Source organism: Mesoplodon mirus (assembly GCF_964341445.2).
Source record: "Mesoplodon mirus genome assembly, chromosome: 18".
In the NCBI taxonomy this organism is placed as follows: domain Eukaryota; kingdom Metazoa; phylum Chordata; class Mammalia; order Artiodactyla; family Ziphiidae; genus Mesoplodon; species Mesoplodon mirus.
In genome coordinates, this window is record NC_138994.1 from 62,662,052 (window position 1) to 62,681,724 (window position 19,673).

At 38.7% G+C, this 19,673-nt stretch overlaps 2 protein-coding genes across 9 annotated transcripts in view; one reads left to right on the plus strand and one right to left on the minus strand.

The window, feature by feature from the left end:
* The window catches only part of TRIM37 (tripartite motif containing 37), a 207,813-nt gene that overhangs the window by 112,118 nt on the left and 76,022 nt on the right, over positions 1-19,673 (plus strand). For 3 of the 8 annotated variants that reach the window (XM_082603179.1, XM_082603178.1, XM_082603180.1), the window contains exons 24-25: positions 151-229; positions 13,565-15,411. In XM_082603179.1, the coding sequence (XP_082459305.1) occupies positions 151-229; positions 13,565-13,628 (143 nt within the window). In that variant the 3' untranslated portion in view covers positions 13,629-15,411. Of the gene's footprint in view, positions 1-150; positions 1,422-9,508; positions 9,549-13,564; positions 15,412-19,673 lie in introns of those variants that run through there. The other 5 variants (XM_082603181.1, XM_082603184.1, XM_082603183.1 and 2 more) reach the window with 3 other exon arrangements.
* PPM1E (protein phosphatase, Mg2+/Mn2+ dependent 1E) overlaps positions 15,508-19,673 on the minus strand; it is a 169,226-nt gene continuing 165,060 nt past the window's right edge. Inside the window, exon 7 of the mRNA XM_082603198.1 lies at positions 15,508-19,146. Within this exon, the coding sequence (XP_082459324.1) occupies positions 18,089-19,146 (1,058 nt within the window). The 3' untranslated portion in view covers positions 15,508-18,088. The remainder of the gene's footprint in view (positions 19,147-19,673) is intronic.

Sequence of the window (19,673 nt, forward strand, 5' to 3'; positions counted from 1 at the left end):
CTCAGATCAAAAATTCTCTAAAAATAGAGATTTGTTCACAACCCAGCACATCTTTCTCACTTAAATAACACACTTGGTAATATTGTTTAGAGATAAGGAAAAGAAAATACTGGTCTTTTAAAAATGTTAACTCTTTTTTTTTTCTCCTAGATACACATTCCAGTTTTCCTGATGGTGAACAAATAGGCCCTGAAGATCTCAGCTTCAATACTGATGAAAACAGTGGAAGGTAATTTTCAAGTCAAGAAAACTGACTTGCAAGCTACCTTGACCCTGAATTTTGCTGTAGTTGGTGCTCAAATTTGTCAACAGTCAGATAATCAGACTTGGTCTTATTTTTTTCATCATCTCTACTTGAAATAGTAATTCTGAAACTTTAGAAAGTAGCACAGTTCTAGTGTAAGACATTAGTACACAGGAAAACGTTGTGTGGGAAGAATTCTGAGTAATGTAATGAAATAACAGTGTAGCCTCAATTAATTTAGTAAATAGTATATTCATAAGAGCAGTTTGTCTACTATAACAGAAGGGCAATTAACTGCCAGGAAACGTACCTGGAGACAGTGCATGCACTCAGTAACCTGCTCAGCATCGGTGCTCTTCTGTCTTGGCTAGACACTCAGTTGCGTTTAAAGGACCACCTTTATATTTTGGGTTTTAATTATAGTTTATAGTTTCACTAGTGCCTGTAGATTAGTGAGCAGAAATATTACTAATGTGTATTGTAGATTCTTCTCTGTAGACACTTTATGTGAATAACTGAAGTAACACTAGACTGAATCTCCTCTTCGGAATATGTTGACTGACTGAGGTTAATTTATTTATCTTTTCTTGTTTGTTCAAGTGCAGGCACACTAATAACACCTAAGCTTTCTTTTGTGTGACTTTTACAAGTGTAATTTTAAACGAATTAAGTTAATATGGATGGGTTATGTTCCTGGTCGTATGAACACATGTAAGAACATTTAAAATTATTTCATTTTTTCTGGTTCTTACTAAACAATTATAATGTAATGAGCATTTTAAGACCCTGTTTTCTCCTTTATTTTCACTAGTTGGACATTGATTTCAGTGTCAGTACATTTAAAGATTCCTACATATTGTACTGTGGCTTACATGAAACTGTGGTATAAAGTTTACTTTCATACTCAGTCCAAAATAATTGCCAAACTTTATCATTGTGCTCTTGCATTTGTTTTTGAGCTGCTATACTATTTGTGAAAATTACACTGAAAGTTGACTAAGAGACTATTGGAAAAGCATGAATATATACACGTGAGAGGCATCTCATCTGCTTATTTTTTACTTAATGAATATTGTTCCCTTTTCCATGTCTAGTGTCTTGCTGAACGCTGTGATTCATGGTTTGCTTTTGTTCAAAACAGTTTGCACTTTTTGTTAATAAAATAATGCTGAGAAAATGTTACGCCTCTGCAATTTATTAAAAGTGGAGCAGGAAGCCCCCCTTTTTCCTATTCCTATTGCCTGTGTATGATAGAGGCTGTTGAGCTGTAAGTAGATGCATGGGGAAGTTAGAAGACTTATTTGTAATCTCCATAATGTGTATGGTTACTTTTTCTCCTTAAATTAGTTGGAAATATTTAAGTAGTATAATCATATGAGAAGTTAAAATTTAGCATTTGCTTACTACCATGATAGCATTGGCGTGCTGTCGTATAGTTACTAGGTAGCTTATTGTGCAATGCTCTGAAACATTACTAATAAGTTCTTCACATTTCATTTTCTATTAGCTGGAAATGTATTTATGTTCATTACATTTTGATGAGATCATATTCTAAATCAAACTTATTTCTGTGCTACATTGTAATGGGTAAAACTATAATGTAAGAATTTTGAACCTTTAGTGTTGAGAGCAAATCATTGTAAGAATTGATTTTGTAGAGGTTTTTTTTTTAATTGAGGCTTATCAGAATTCATAAAGACAAGTGTGATTGACTCTGCTTTGGAACTCTCACTATTGCGTAGCTGTTTCTTGACCTGTATATGATATTGAACTGAGTGCTTTCCAGTGTACCTTTATAACTTATTTTCAAAATAGGGAAAACCACTTGTGGTTAAGAACTAAGAGAAGCCAGAAAATAGACTGTTCATTTGGGGAAATTTACTTGTAAGGGCTTTTAGCACAAGCGATTTAATCATGAGATTCTCTTGGGTCATTAATCTATACAATAACTTTTTTTTTCTTTTCTTTTTTTATACAGCAGGTTCTTATTAGTCATCCATTTCATACACATCAGTGTATACATATCAGTCCCAATCTCCCAATTCATCACACCACCGCCGCCACCCCCCTGCCGCTTTCCCCCCTTGGTGTCCATACGTTTGTTCTCTACCTCTGTGTCTCAATTTCTGCCCTGCAAACCAGTTCATCTGTACCATTTTTCTAGGTTCCACATATATGCATTAATATACGATATTTGTCTTTCTCTTTCTGACTTCACTCTGTATGACAGTCTCTAGATCCATCCATGTCTCTACAAATGACCAAATTTCATGCCTTTTTGTGGCTGAGTAATATTCCATTGTATATATGTACCACATCGTCTTTATCCATTCGTCTGTCGATGGGCATTTAGGTTGCTTCCATGACCTGGCTATTGTAAATAGTGCTGCAATGAACACTGGGGTGCATGTGTCTTTTTGATTTATGGTTTTCTCTGGGTATTTGCCCAGTAGTGGGATTACTGGGTCATATGGTAATTTTATTTTTAGTTTTTTAAGGAACCTCCATACTGTTCTCCATAGTGGCTGTATCAATTTACATTCCCACCAACAGTGCAAGAGGGTTCCCTTTTCTCCACACCCTCGTTGTTTGTAGATTTTCTGTTGATGCCCATTCTAACTGGTATGAGGTGATAACCTCATTGAAGTTCTGATTTGCATTTCTCTAATAATTAGTGATGTTGAGCAGCTTTTCATGTGCGTCTTGGCCATCTGTATGTCTTCTTTGGAGAAATGTCTATTTAGGTCTTCGGCCCATTTTTGGATTGGGTTGTTTGTTTTTTTAATATTGAGCTGCATGAGCTGTTTATATATTTTGGAGATTAATCCTTTGTCCGTTGATTCGTTTGCAAATATTTTCTCCCATTCTGAGGGTTGTCTTTTCGTCTTGTTTATGGTTTCCTTTGCTGTGCAAAAGCTTTGAAGTTTCATTAGGTCCCATTTCTTTATTTTTGTTTTTATTTCCATTACTCTAGGAGGTGGATCAAAAAAGATCTTGCTGTGATTTATGTCAAAGAGTGTTCTTCCTATGTTTTCCTCTAAGAGTTCTATAGTGTCCGGTCTTACATTTAGGTCTCTAATCCATTTTGAGTTTATTTTTGTATATGGTGTTAGGGAGTGTTCTAATACATGTAGCTGTCCAGTTTTCCCAGCACCACTTATTGAAGAGACTGTCTTTTCTCCATTGTATATCCTTGCCTCCTTTGTCATAGTTTAGTTGACCATAGGTGCATGGGTTTATCTCTGGGCTTTCTATCTTGTTCCATTGATCTGTGTTTATGTTTTTGTGCCAGTACCATATTGTCTTGATTACTGTAGCTTGGTAGTATAGTCTGAAGTCAGGGAGTCTGATTCCTCCAGCTCCGTTTTTTTCCCTCAAGACTGCTTTGGCTATTCGGAGTCTTTTGTGTCTCCATACAAATTTTAAGATTTTTTGTTCTAGCTCTGTAAAAGATGCCATTGGTAATTTGATAGGGATTGCATTGAATCTGTAGATTGCTTTGGGTAGTATAGTCATTTTCACAATATTGATTCTTCCAATCCAAGAACATGGTATATCTCTCCATCTGTTGGTATCATCCTTAATTTCTTTCATCAGTGTTTTATAGTTTTCTGCATACAGGTCTTTTATCTCCCTAGGTAGGTTTATTCCTAGGTATTTTATTCTTATTGTTGCAGTGGTAAATGGGAGTGTCTCCTTAATTTTTCTTTCAGATTTTTCCTCATTAGTGTATAGGAATGCAAGAGATTTCTGTGCATTAATTTTGTATCCTGCAAATTTACCAAATTCATTGTAGCTTTCTGGTGGCATCTTTAGGATTCTCTCCATATAGTATCATGTCATCTGCAAATAGTGACAACTTTACTTCTTCTTTTCCAATTTATATTCCTTTTATTTCTTTTTCTTCTCTGATTGCCATGGCTAGGACTTCCAAAACTTTGTTGAATAATAGTGGTGAGAGTGGACCTCCTTGTCTTGTTCCTGATCTTAGAGGAAATTCTTTCAGTTTTTCACCATTGAGAATGATGTTTGCTGTGGGTTTGTCAAATATGGCCTTTATTATGTTGAGGTAGGTTCCCTCTATGCCCATTTTCTGGAGAGTTTTTAATCATAAATGGGTGTTGAATTTTGTCAAAAGCTTTTTCTGCATCTATTGAGATGATCATATGGTTTTTATTCTTCAGTTTGTTAATATGGTGTATCACATTGATTGATTTACATATATTGAAGAATCCTTGCATCCCTGGGATAAATCCCACTTGATCATGGTGTATGATCCTTTTAATGTGTTGTTGGATTCTGTTTGCTAGTATTTTGCGTCTATATTCATCAGTGATATTGGTCTGTAGTTTTCTTTTTTTGTAGTATCTTTGTCTGGTTTTGGTATCAAGGTGATGGTGGCCTCATAGAATGAGTTTGGGAGTGTTCTTTGCTCTGCAGTTTTTTGGAAGAGTTTGAGAAGGATGGGTGTTAGCTATTCTCTAAATGTTTGATAGAATTCACCAGTGAAGCCATCTGGTCCTAGATTTTTGTTTGTTGGAAGATTTTTAATTACAGTTTCAATTTCATTACTTGTGATTGGTTTGTTCATATTTTCTAGTTCTTCCAGGTTCAGACTCAGAAGGTTGTGCATTCCTAAGAATTTCTCCATTTCTTCCAGGTTGTCCATTTTATTGGCATAGAGTTGCTTGTAGTCGTCTCTTAGGATGCTTTGTATTTCTGTGGTGTCTGTTGTAACGTCTCCTTTTTCATTTCTAATTTTATTGATTTGAGTCCTCTCCCTCTTTTTCTTGATGAGTCTGGCTAATGGTTTATCAATTTTGTTTATCTTCTCAAAGAACCAGCTTTTAGTTTTATTGATCTTTGCTATTGTTTTCTTTGTATTTCATTTATTAATGCTCTGATCTTTATGATTTCTTTCCTTCTGCTAACTTTGGGTTTGTTCTTCTTTCTCTAGTTCCTTTACGTGTAAGGTTAGATTGTTTATTTGAGATTTTTCTTGTTTCTTGAGGTAGGCTTGTATAGGTATAAACTTCCCTCTTAGAACTGCTTTTGCTGCATCCCATAGGTTTTGGATCGTCATGTTTTCATTGTCATTTGTCTCTAGGTATTTTTGATTTCCTCTTTGATTTCTTCAGTGATCTCTTGGTTACTTAGTAACATATTGTTTAGCCTCCATGTGTTTGTGTTTTTTACGTTTTTTTCCCTGTAATTGATTTCTAATCTCATAGCGTTGTGATCAGAAAAGATGCTTGATACGATTTCAATTTTCTTAAATTTACTGAGGCTTGGTTTGTGACCCAAGATGTGATCTATCCTGGAGAATGTTCCATGCACACTTGAAAAGAAAGTGTAATCTGCAGTTTTGGGATGGAATGTGCTATAAATATCAATTAACTCTGTCTGGTCTATTTTGTCATTTAACACTTGTCTTTCCTTATTAATTTTCTGCTTGAATGATCTGTCCATTGTTGAAGTGAGGTGTTAAAGTCCCCCACTATTCTTGTGTTACTGTCGATTTCCTCTTTTATAGCTGTTAACAGTTGCCTTATGTATTGAGGTGCTCCTATGTTGGGTGCATATATATTTATAATTGTTATATCATCTTCTTGGATTGATCCCTTGATCATTATGTGGTGTCCTTCCTTGTCTCTTCTAACATTCTTTATTTTAAAGTCTATTTTATCTGATATGAGTATTGCTACTCCAGCTTTCTTTTGATTTCCATTTGCATGGAATATCTTTTTCCATCCCCTCACTTTCAGTCTGTATGTGTCCCTAGGTCTGAAGTGGGTCTCTTGTAGACAGCACATATATAGGTCTTATTTTTGTATCCATTCAGCAAGCCTGTGTCTTTTGGTTGGAGCATTTAATCCATTCACATTTAAGGTAATAATCGATATGTATGTTCATATTACCATTTTCTTAGTTGTTTTGGGTTTGTTTTTGCAGGTCCTTTTCTTCTCTTGTGTTTCCCACTTAGAGAAGTTCCTTTAGCATTTGTTGTAGAGCTGGTTTAGTGGTGCTGAATTCTCTTAGCGTTTGCTTGTCTGTAAAGCTTTTGATTTCTCCATCGAATCTGAATGAGATTCTTGCTGGGTAGAGTAATCTTGGTTGTAGGTTCTTCCCTTTCATCACTTTAAGTATATCATGCCACTCCCTTCTGGCTTGTAGAGTTTCTGCTGAGAAATCAGCTATTAACCTTATGGGAGTTCCCTTGTATGTTATTTGTCATTTTTCCTTGCTTTCATTAATTTTTCTTTGTCTTTAATTTTTGCCAGTTTGATTACTATGTGTCTTGGTGTGTTTCTCCTTGGGTTTATCCTGTATGGGACTCTCTGCGCTTCCTGGACTTGGGTGGCTATTTCCTCTCCCATGTTAGGGAAGTTTTTGACTATTATCTCATCAAATATTTTCTTGGGTCCTTTCTCTCTCTCTCTCCTTCTGGGACCCCTATAATGCGAGTGTTTTTGTGTTTAATGTTGTCCCAGAGGTCTCTTAGGCTGTCTTCATTTCTTTTCATTCTTGTTTCTTTATTCTGTTCCGTGGCAGTGAATTCCACCATTCTGTCTTCCAAGTCACTTATCCGTTCTTCTGCCTCAGTTATTCTGCTATTGATTCCTTCTAGTGTAGTTTTCATTTCGGTTATTGTATTGTTCATCTCTGTTAGTTTGTTCTTTAATTCTTCTAGATCTTTGTTAAACATTTCTTGCATCTTCTCAGTCTTTGCCTCCATTCTTTTTCTGAGGTCCTGGATCATCTTCACTATCATTATTCTGAATTCTTTTTCTGGAAGGTTGCCTATCTCCACTTCATTTAGTTGTTTTTCTGGGGTTTTATCATGTTCCTTTATCTGGTACGTAGCCCTCTACCTTTTTATCTTGTCTTTCTGTGAATGTGGTTTTTGTTCCACAGGCTGCAGGATTGTAGTTCTTCTTGCTTCTGCTGTCTGCCCTCTGGTGGATGAGGCTATCTAAGGTTTGTGCAAGTTTCCTGATGGGAGGGACTGGTGGTGGGTAGGGCTGGCTGTTGCTCTGGTGGGCAGAGCTCAGTGAAACTTTAATCCGCTTGTCTGCTGATGGGTGGGGCTGGGTCCCCTCCCTGTTGGTTGTTTGACCTTAGGCGACCCAACACTGGAGCCTACCTGGGCTCTTTGGTGGGGCTAATGGCGGACTCCGGGAGGACTCATGCCAAGGAGTACTTCCCAGAACTTCTGCTGCCAGTGTCCTTGTCCCCACAGTGAGCCACAGCCATCCCCCGCCTCTGCAGGAGACCCTCCAACACTAGCAGGTAGGTCTGGTTCAGTCTCCTCTGGGGTCACTGCTCCTTCCCCTGGGTCCCCATGTGCACACTACTTTGTGTGTGCCCTCCAAGAGTGGAGTCTCTGTTTCCCCCAGTCCTGTCAGAGTCCTGCAATCAAATCCCTCTAGCCTTCAAAGTCTGATTCTCTAGGAATTCCTCCTCCCATCACCAGACCCCCAGGTTCGGAATCCTGACGTGGGGCTCAGAACCTTTACTCCAGTGGGTGGACTTCTGTGGTATAAGTGTTCTCCAGTCTGTGAGTCACCCACACAGCAGTTACGGGATTTGATTTTATTGTGATTGCGCCCCTCCGACCGTCTCATTGTGGCTTCTCCTTTGTCTTTGGATGTGGGGTATCTTTTTTGGTGAGTTCCAGTGTCTTCCTGTCGATGACTGTTCAACAGTTAGTTGTGATTCTGGTGCTCTTGCAAGAGGGAGTGAGCACACATCCTTCTACTCCGCCATCTTGAACCATCTCCTACAATAGCATTTTGAGGTGTCCTGTCCTTTATTTGGGGGGAAGTATCCGTTGTGGTTTTTGTTTTTAAATTGTAAATGTTCTTAACCTTTACTCTTATTTTTAATGACCTTGAGGTCTTTTTAGTCAGTGGATTCCCCATAATGGCATAGGGATATTTGAATCATAGTACATTTTGGACCTTGAGTATTTTTTTGGTTTTTCTTATGCTGTCAGGTTATGTATAAAAGCAATTCGTAGTGCTGCCTGTTTTAGATGAATTGAGAATTGGTTGAGACCCTTTTACATTGGTGGAATTTGAGTTCATTGTGTCAGCAAGACTATTTTTGGTTGTTATAGCTATAGGAAATTTTGATGGTATTTCTTTATGGTTGCACAAAAATTTTGTAGGGAAAATTATTTGAAGTTAATTGGTATATTATCTTCTCATATATTTTAGAAACCCAAGCCATTTGTACCGTATTCTGATTTCTGATTCCATATTAAGAATAAAGTCTGTCTCTTGAAAAGCAAAAAAAGTAAGCTTCTAAAGCAATGATTTGTAACTGCCCTCCTGGCATAAAATTCTCTATTTTTATAATTAAAGTTGATAACAGGTTTCATGAAAAAAACAAACTTGTAGGTAGCTAAAGGATGTACTCAAAAGCAGTTCTCCTATGATGAAGAAAATCATGTCCTGTTTTGTTGGGCTCCAGCTCACCTCAAGTATTGTTGTTTGTGAATTTAAAAATAGTAAGAAATATGCAGGATATACAAATGCACACAGTCCACTGAGGAAAACCTCTGGGGTTCAATTAACAAGTATCTGTCTGGCATTCCCTCTAGGGGTAGACATCCACCTTGTTGTGTGAATCAGAACTTTATTACTTTTTACTGCTGAATAGTATTTCACTGTATGCATGTATACGATTTATTCATTTACCCATTGAAGGACATGTAGGTTATTTCTAGTTTAGGGTGATTATGAACCTTTAAATATTTGTGTGTAGATTTTTGTAGGAACATAAGTTGTCATCCCCTAGGGTAATGTTTGCCTTGGAGTGGGATTGCTGGGTATGTAATAAAGAATTTGCCCTTTGTCCCTGGTTCCTGGGACTTAGGCTCTTAAGTCCTTGGAATTTCCTGAGGTATAGGAGTGTCTTTGTTACTTACAGTGGATCCTGATAGCTTAGTTAATGAGATGACTCAGGATAAGGACTGGCCATGCCAGAAAGACTAACCATGTGATTAGAGGATTGGGCCACTGAGTCACATATTATCACGTTATCAGCCTGAATAGTTTAGACTCATTGCTAGTGAGTCAGTCATGCTTATGTAATGAAACCCCAGTAAAAACTCTGGACATTGAAGCTCAGCTGAGCTTCCCTGGTTGGCAGTACTCTGTCATAAGTTGATGTTTTGGGAGGGAAACATGCCCTGATCACAAGGAAGCTTCACACTGGAACCCTCCTCTACCTCACCCTATGTGTCTCTCCTTTTGCCAGGTTCTGATTGGTATCCTTTTGCTGTAATAAAACTGGAGTTGTAAGTATTTTCCTGAGTTTTGTGAGCTGTTCTAGTGAATAATCATACCTAGGGGAGGGTTGGTGGGGGACCCCAAACTTGCAGCTGGTAATCTGAAGTGAGTGCAGTCTTGTGGAGGACTTTGCCTTTAACCTGTGAAGTTTAGCCTAACTCCAGGTAGTTGGTGTCAGAACTCATTGCACTGAGTCATGTGGTAGGTATGTGCTTAACTTTATAAGAAACTGCTGAACTTCCAGAAGGCCCTGCCATTGCATTCCCACCAGCAACATATGAGGGTTTCCAATTATGCATATGTTAGACTGATACTGTTCCATAGCTCTTATATGTTCTGTTCTGGATTTATTTTGCTTTTGTTATTCATTCATTCTTTTTCTTGTGTTCCAGTTAAGGTAATTTTTATTGACTTATCTTTAAACTTACTGATTCTCTTCTCAGCATTGGTAGATCAACTGATTAGCCCATCAAAGGCATTCATCATCTTTGTTACAGTATTTTTCATTTCTGGTATTTTTATTATAGTTTCTATTTCTTTGCTGAAATCACCCATATGATCCTGCATGTTGCCCACCATTTCCACAACATATTAACCATAGTTATTTTAAAGTCTGTCAGCTCCAAAATCCTTGTCATATCAGATTCTGGTTCTGATGGTTACTTCACTCTGTGTTTGGTTTTTTTGTTTTTGTTTGTTTATTTTTTTGGAGTTCATGTTTTTTTTTTTTTAATTTTTATTAGAGTATAGTTGATTTACAATGTTATGTTAGTTCCAGGTATACAGCAAAGTGAATCAGTTATACATATACATATATTAACTCTTTTTAAGATTCTTTTCCCATATAGGTCATTACAGAGTATTGAGTGGAGTTCCCTGTGCTATACAGTAGGTCCTTCATTAGTCATCTATTTTATGTATTGTGGTGTGTATATGTCAACCCCAATCTCCTAATTTATCCCTCCCCACCCCCTTCCCCACTGGTAACTAATTAAGGACCTACTGTGTAGGTATTTACAAACATAAATTTGTTGTTTACATCTGCAACTCTATTTCTGTTTTGTAAGTAAGTTCATTTGTACCTTTTTTTAGATTCCACATATAAGTGATATCATATGATGTTTGTCTTTCTCTGACTTACTTCACTCAGTATGACAATCTCTAGGTCCATTCATGTTGCTACAAATGGCATTATTTTGTTCTTTTTTATGGCTAAATAACATTCCATTGTATATATGTACCACATCTTCTTTATCCACTCCTCTGTTGATGGACGTCGATTGCTTCCATGTCCTGGCTGTTGTAAATGGTGCTGCCGTGAACACTGGGGTGTATGTGTCTTTTTGAATTATGGTTTTCTCCAGATATATGCCCAGGAGTGGGACTGCTGGGTCGTATGGTAGCTCTATTTTTAGGTTTTTAAGGAACCTCCATACTGTTCTCCATAGTGGCTGTACCAGTTTACATTCCCACCAAGCTCAAATGTAATTGGCTCAAGTTACAAAGGTCCCCAAGGAGGGCCTGGGAGGGGAGGCCACCTGGAGAGAACCTGGGAGAGGCAGGTTCCCTGCCAGTACCCACCGCCCTGGTTGCTTCACTCTTGAATACACCTTCTTTCTTGTTCTCAGACGCATCTGTGTATTTTGTGGAAAGCAGCACATTCTGTGTAGGACAGTAGGTTGATGAATGGTTTTTCTGCCTAGAAATGGGCAGGCCTTTCCTGCTGCTTAGATCTTTACTGCAGAATTGGAATTAATCTAGTCAGAAGTTGTGTTTGGTTTGAGGTTCATGGTTGCTGTGATTAACCTTAGTGGCTTCAAGTTCCTATAGCAATACATTGCCTTCCTGACTGGGGATGGATTACCAGAGCAGTGTCTCTTCTGACCTTGAGTCTAGGGCTTTCCTTTGTACTGTGCCTCAGAGAGTTGTTAAGTCTCTGCATGCTGTTCTTGCTTTCCTGTCCTTCTCCCAGAAGTGTTCTGTTATTTGAAGCTTGACTGGAGGCAGGGGAGGGACTGACATTTCGGATTAAGGGGAAGCTTTAGGCACTGTGTTTCAGTTTACTGTGTCTGGATTCACTTGCCCCTCCACAGCTAGTTGTAGGCCCGGTGATATTCCTGCCTCCCCAAGAGTAGGGTTTTTCTCCCGTTCCCTTTCATCAGCTGCAGTGACTTTTCATAGGTACCCTAAGGGTGGCAGCATTTGTGGCCCTTTTCCCCCATAGAATAACATTTATGTAGGAGAGATGGGAGAAAGGATCTGATGGTTTCTTGACTCTCCCACATCCCACTGCTGGGTCTGCACCACAGTTGACCCTCAGGGCTCTTTCCAATCTTTTCTTTGAGCACCTGGTAGAGTTTGCAGAAGAGTGCAAACCCCACTAATTTCTGCAGCTCCCAGGACTTCCCACTGTCCTGCCGGCACCAGTTCATTACTAACTCATGCTGAACAGTTTTTTCCAGTGTCTGCTTATAGCTACCCTATGTAAACTAGTGCCGATGGCTTGTCTTTCCAGGCAGGTGCCTGCCCCTCTTTAGATTTGGGCCAGTTGCAACCTCAGCTCTCTGATGGGTTTGGAAAAAGTCATAATTTGAAGTTAATCTGGACTTTTTTTTTTTTTTTTTTTTTGTAAGGGTGGATCAGGAGAAAAGTGCTCTCATCCTGAGCAGCTGAGTTCAGCATCCCTCTTATGCTGAGCCTAAGACCCCCAGTCATGAAACCTCCAGATGAGATGTGCCCCTGCTTCATGGTGCAGGCAGGGGCCCTCACACACAGGTTCTGATTTTTCTTATCCTGCTTTAGGACTAGGGAAAAAATAATGTGAAATATGTCAGGAATTATGTATTTGGAGAAACCATCTTCAAATGAGTAACTGGAATTTAACCAAAGATGAAAAAGTTGACATAAATTATATGGACTGCTCTGTTTCTAAAAACCTTTTTCTCCACTTGGCACATTTATGTGTTTTTTCCTATTACAGAGAGTCTTCTCTTCCACTCCTGCAGCGCCTCCGCCCAGCCAGAGCCCTTGCCTGAGTCCTGCAGGGCAGTTAAGTCTGTCTCCTTATGTGCATTTAGGAAAGCCTACTCCATAGGCCTCCCTGCCATTCAGTTTCATTTGATCCCATAGCAACTCTTATTTGGCTTAATTGCCCACCCTGAATGCCCTATAGCTCCAGGATCTCCCAGTGTTAACAACTGGCAGGGACAACTTTTTCATCTTTGGTGGAAACAGGTTTGGGTCTCAGAGAGGAATTAGATTTGTTTGAAATATAAATTAAAAAGGATCTTCCATGAGATTATTCCTTGGCCAAGCAGAAGTAGGTTTTCCTAAAGTGCAATAGAAGAGTGTTCTTTACTAATTGCTGTTAAAATGACAGAGGACAAACTTGTAATGGAAAAAGGAAACGAACAATTAAACACCTTCTTTCAGGCAATCATACTTGATAATTTGGTAATTTAGATAAATTTCTATTAAATTCAAATGAGTTCAGTATACTTAGTGGTTTGCTTAATATCTTGCTGTGTTGCTACTGCTTCAGAAAGAGATGTTCCTTTTGAACTAAGATACTAATAGGGGATTTTTTTCAAGTATAAGTAATACTTATCAAAATATTGCTTTTCTTTCATTCCCTGCTTTAGCAAACTCTTGCAAATACATGATTCTTGCAGACCTTCACTTTGTTTTCTCAATTATTCTTTCTTTGGGTTCTATATAAAGTCATACTAAGTACTTGAATGAATTTAAGTAATTAGGAGTTTAAGGCTGTTACAACTATGAAATTAATTTTCTAGGAATTAATGGTGGGGAGAGGAGGATAAGAATGCAGTGTATTGATGAGGTTTACTTACTTTTCAGGTTCAATGCCATTCCCGTAGCTGGAGGTGTCTTGTCTTATCAGCTTTATTTATTTCTGTCCCCCACATTGTCCTTTCTTTCTCTTTTTATCTCCTGTTACTCTCTTAAAGCATTCTTCCTGACAGACTTTCAGCCACAATTCACCTGATTATTTCCTTTCTTCCAGTTTGAAACGAAAAGGGGAAAGACTTAAGGCAGAGGGAAGACCTTGGACTGGACGCAGAGTTTGAAGAACCAAGTAGCTGGAGATGGAGGGGTCAGCGCTTAGCCGCTGGCAGGTCCCGTTCCTCATTCATCTATTCTAGGATAACCCCCTGCCCCCAGCATTAAACCGATGGGGGAAGCATGTATAAGATGAGATATATCTCTTCTGGTTTTTCTGGGGAGAGACTGACAGTCGTAGCAGCACTTAGCAAACTTTCTTTTTAAAATGTTCCCACTTTAAAGTTTAGAAAACTGCCACCTCCGGAGTTTAGTTTCAGTTCTGAGGGGATCAACCTAAATCCCAGCACTAACTAACCTTCCTTTGAATAAAAAGACAAATGCCTAGTGGTTTTAAGTTGCTGGGTTTTATTAAGATATTGGCAAAATTTCAGTATACTTCTTACCTGAATGAACAGTTTTAATAAAATATGAAGGACCACTCATGATTACAACTGAACTCAAAAGTGAGCTGTAGAGAAGACTTATAAATTGATAAATTTGCTTGGTAAGAAATGATTCATTTCATTTGCTCCACTCCATAGAGAATTCTTTGCAGAGAAATGTCATGAACAAGAGAACAAAGCCCGTCTCTCACCAAAGAGCACCTAGAGTAAGAGGTAACACTGACGTGTCTGTACATTATTTCATACATCGAAGTGAATCAGAGTATTTTCCTTTTCCAGAACAACTGCTGTGTCAGTCTGGAGCTCCCTACCTTATTTCATATTTTCTAATTAGTACAATATAAATAGTCTTTAAAACAGAAGATAAAATGCTGCTAGAGGAAGTAACAGTTATTTTTCAACACAGTACCATTTCTGGGAAATAGTCGTATTATAACACTGGAAGTATCTTGTTTTGGAAAAAAGCATTTAAGCTATTCACGGGTCAGAACAGGGTATTTGTCCTTGACCGTCATGTGATTTTAAAAGGTGAAAAGAAGCATGTTCTTTCTTTTTCTAATTTATGATCCAAAGAATAATTCTCCTAAATTATGGTATGACCAAAACTTTTATGGCATTGCTTCGGTGTGAATGATCACTGAGTGAACAAATGATGTTTAAACAAACATGAAAATAATAATTTAGATCACTTTCTCACAGAGCCTCAGCAAGCCTTTGATGGGGAAGGAAGTACTTGAACCACAGCAGTTTCATCTGTAAACAAACACTTAACTTCTTTATGCATCATTTCACCTGCCCGTTGGATGTTGTGCTTCTTACGGGCACAGTGTTCCAACAAAGGAGTAAGGTGGTCATGAAGATGCAGTGTGACACCATACCGCCACGTTGACACTGTGGTACCACTATAAATGTGGTCAGAATCAGACTCAGTGTTGACAGTGACGTTGTTGACATTGTCCTTGGAAAAGGTGTTAACTTTCGAGGATCCTCCTAGTTAAGTTAAATGTGACAGTACGTTTATATTAGTTCAAGGACAATGGACGGCACTTTCAGGTAGAGAAAAGATACATACCTGTACTCCCACCATCCTGTTCAGTACAGGCCTACATGGGAGTAATAGCCCCAGTGTTTGGTGCTGTAATGCCGCTTAACCTCAGACATCCCTCAAGAGTACACATCCAGAAAGCGAACAAAGGAAACCTTTAAATTAGGGACTGATTCCCTTTGAAACTCACAGTGAATGTACAAGGAGTTTGTATTGACTTCAGTTAGTGACTTGAAGTCTGTTTCCCTAACCAGTACTACACTTTCTTTTTTATATTTATTATTTCCTATTCTAACAAAACTTTAGCAAGCAAACAAGTTGATGCAGATCATGTTAGATTGTAAAAGGGATACTGCCATCTTAAGGACTCAATGTAGAAGTTCCACCATCACTAAATTACACAATGAATAAAAGTACAAAACACGTAATTCACAGACTGTACCTCAGCATTAACGGTTTATATTATATACTTTTATATCTGTCTAATATTTTTACAATCACCAGATACACCATCATTAAATACAAGTTACAGAAATGTGTAGACACCATGAGTAAGAGGGGGGACTTATTGCTTACGTCAGCAAGCAGCAGATGAGGGCACAGGATGTGAACTGAAGGGAACTACTTTCTATCACCAGTGGCATTAAGTATAACACTGCGTTTCACAAAGCACTGCTTTTTATCTAGTTTATAGAACCAAGAGCAGTATATATCAGACCAATAACCACTACTTTAATATGTATTATAGAATCTTAAAGGACTTACCTTACAAGCGGTACCTAACTATTCTATAAATATGCATGTCGTGAACAAATGAATAGTAGTTGCTATTTTTTACAATATTGGCTTATAACGTGACCACACTAGAACTACTTTGCTTTATTTTCTAGAGGGCTACTGGTATCAGAAATGGAGTTAACACTGCTTATGTAGTTACACCTACCAAATTCAGACCCTTAAAGATGTGGTCTCTTAGTCCCAATTTCATCCAACCCTTTTTCCCCACTGAAAAAACCTGTCCTTTGTACCTTATTTCCTTTCACCTTCTTTATTCTGATCAAAATCATTAGCAATAGACAACTATAGAAAAATCTTTAAAACAATGTTTAACTTGGCCTAGTGCTTTGGGCCATAATATATACGTGCTCTGCTGCCCCTGTTTTCTTGCTTCCTTAGATGAGAGTGTGATTTGAAACTGACACTGCACCTGATGGGTTGTTAGCAAGATCTAGGCTTCCAAACATGACGGAGGTGAGTGAGGTCCATGTATGGGGGTAAAGCATCAGGGTGGTGAAAAGATTCTGGTACTACGGTTGGAGCCAAGGGTGCTCCCTCCTTTTCAGCCATGTGTCACAAGACGTGAAATGACTTCAAAATAAGGGAAGACAAATACTGACAATCTCTACTTACATCCAAATTTTAAAAAGTAAAATCTGTAGATTATCAATATGCTGCTAAAGTGAATCTGTTTTTATTTGTTTGACATAGCTACACTGGCACCCCAAAATATGCCACAGGCCTCTGTGTTCTTAAGATCCAGGAATCTGAGTCCTCCATTATGAGTCTGGGGAACATAAAGTAATTAGTGTGTTAGTATTATGTTAAAACAGGATTGCCCAGTGCACGTTTCTCAGCAAGAGCATTTAGCACCTCCCAACAGTATGAGGGAGTGAGCCCTGCAGCAGGCAGCTCCTGTGCATTGGCGTGGTTGCTCCATGCTCGACTGGGGGAGGGTAAAATGTCATGTGGAGACACTCATGATTCTCAAAGAATCAGGCTGCTTCACTGAATGAATCTGATTATTAGTTTATTTGCGGCCTCTAGTTGCAGATATGGTTCTGACTTGAAACTGTGGAAATGACAAAAAGCAGACAATTTCAGAATATCAAATGTAAATAAATATTGAAAAGAGAAACGTGTACTATTTGGTCTGACGCTGCAGGACTCAAATTTACAACTAAACAGACCTCAGCTGCAGTAATCTGCATTCTCCTTTGCACTTGGCCTCTGGGCTCACTTTAGGCAGTACTTTCAGCCTCTTCCACACCACTTATTTCATTCCCTTGGGGGAAACAATTTTAGAGAAGTTAAAACTAATATTTTTCATTCTCCAACACCACTTTTTATTTGATCGTAGTACATGCCTTTGCTGTCTGAACTTTTATTTTTAAAAAAAGGCAGAAAAAAATAGAAATACTATTTGATTTTCTTTTAAGATGGCAACTTGATTCTAGTATATTTGTACCTGAAATCATCTCCATTAAAGAAGTTTTACTCCTGAGATGAGGGTACAGTGAAAAACACATTAGCATCATAGGTTAAAACCAATAGACAGCAGTCTTCTAAAAAATAATAATTCCGTCAAAAGCACCATAACAGGGTATGAAACTCCCAAATAGCTATAGCCCTAGGAAATACTTTTTAATTCAAAAAATTTTCATTGTTGGTCTTCTATGTTACAGGAAAAAATTAATCTGTTTGACTATATACCACCTCACAAGTCTGAGATTGACATTTTTACACTAGTTTTCTACTTTCATTATTACCAGTTAAAACCCATGTGGCTTTTAGCCTTTTACCTACCAAAAAAAGGGGAGGGGCTTTCCCTCAGTCCCCAGTCTTTTGAGGAACATTCCCCAACTAGATCTAATTCTGCATTAAGTTTTCCAGAGATATATTAGGCACATCAGAACAGATTTCACCTGCCGTGAGATTTCAACACTATATCTCCTGACTGAAATAACCAACTTGCAAGCTTCCACTAGTGACGCGAAGGGGTCATGGGGTGGCGGTGGTACGTAGGTACAGAAACACGTCACTGGGACCAGGTGTATAATTTTGCTAGTGAAACCGCCAGTACTTTTTTTATTAGATGTGAGTTTCCTAGAGATCTATTTACATTTAAGAGTTGAGCTATCCATGGCTCATCATAATGAAGCACACAGTATTTCAGAAATGTCTACCTTGTTTCTACTCTGATAGTGATGTTTTTATTGGGGGAGAGCTAGCTAGCCTACTTTAAAGAGAAAGTTATTTATTATATTTTAAAACTCCAGGGAAAAGCTGGGTATGGAATAGCGTTACTCTTTTTAAGCTTCCCCATGTTTTCACTGTACCCTTTCCAGCTGTTTTGTCTCCATGGCAGAGAACTTCTTAACATCCTATTTCTCTTCCCACTTCGAATAAGTGAGGACAGGCTAGTGCCTGTTTTGTGGGAAGGCTCTGGAGCAGAGAGAAAAGAATAAAACTTTGGATTAAGCCTGAATCCGTGCCGCCTCTTTGAGTAGTGGTAGTGTAAACGATACAATCTAGAAACTCTCTTTCCCAGGAATTTGAACTGTTCATTTTCCAACCTAGAACAAACAGGAGACAAGCTCTCCATTCTGCATATCTGCTGCCCTGTTGAACCCAAATTAAAAGAAGAGGGAAACTCTCCAGCACCACTCCGTTCAGGCAATGATGATTGAACTGATTTTTTCTCCATTATTAGCTCATTAATAAAATCTGCTTTCTTTGGTGCACCAGGACCAAACATCTCAACTGGTGGCAAAAACTGGGCACTGTGAGGTTTGCTTGCTTCTATTTGTGTGAGATCTAGGTAGCCTGGGTCTTCCAGCACGTTGATTTGGGACCCTGGGCTCAGGCTAGTTCTATCAGTGAATGAATCCACACGCCCATCATAGCCTAGATCGGCCGGTGCTGAGCACTGGTGCTGAGGCCAAGGGCGTTTGCACTCTCCATGATTCTCCTTATCATCCCCACCATCTTCTTGCCCTCCTTGAAAAGAGTTCTCTGTCCAGTCTGACTCCTCACTAACATTTACAGCTTTGTTCATGTCCCTCAGGAATACCACAATAACAGTGATGTTATCACTTGACCCAGCATCACGAGCTGATGCCACTAACTTGTGGGCAACCATGCTGCTATCTCCATTATTCTCCTTCAGGTGGTCAGACACAACTTTCACTGCCTCATCAGGGTTCACGGTGTCATAGAAGCCATCACAGGCCAGAATGAGGTAGTCTTCAGTTCCATCCAAAACAGTGGAGGCAGAATCTGCATCCCCACAGATATATGGCTTATGTTCAGCATCTCCTGGGGGAATTAGAAAATAGGTCAGATTTTGGTTTATCTTGCATGTAAACATGTTTATGGCCAGCTCAAATGGCCTAAGCAGAGAAGGGTCCTCTGTTGAGGGAACCGTATCAGCAAAGACACAGAGGTAACTGTTAGGGAGTCATTTGTAGTTGAATAGTGGGTGCTTGGAGTGGCAACAGACTGGAGACCTGGGGCCCAACTAAGCTAGGTTTCTGTCACCAGATTACTGAGATAATTCATCATCTACAGTGCATTTTGGAACTTTCAGATCCAGAGCACTTCCAGATCCCTTGCTTGTTTATATTCGTTGTTTTCCTTTAGTACTTGGAGAGAGCCTTAGCAAACAGGTCTTTCGCCTGTTGGGTAACCAAATAACATTACTACAAGGGATACTCATTTACCTCTTTACATAAAAAACATGGAGTATTGAGTTCCTAGTTTAGGGTATCATAATTCATTGGCAAACAGTAGTTAAAAAAATTTTTTTTTACAAAATGCTTTATCATTCTTAAAGTGGTAGCATA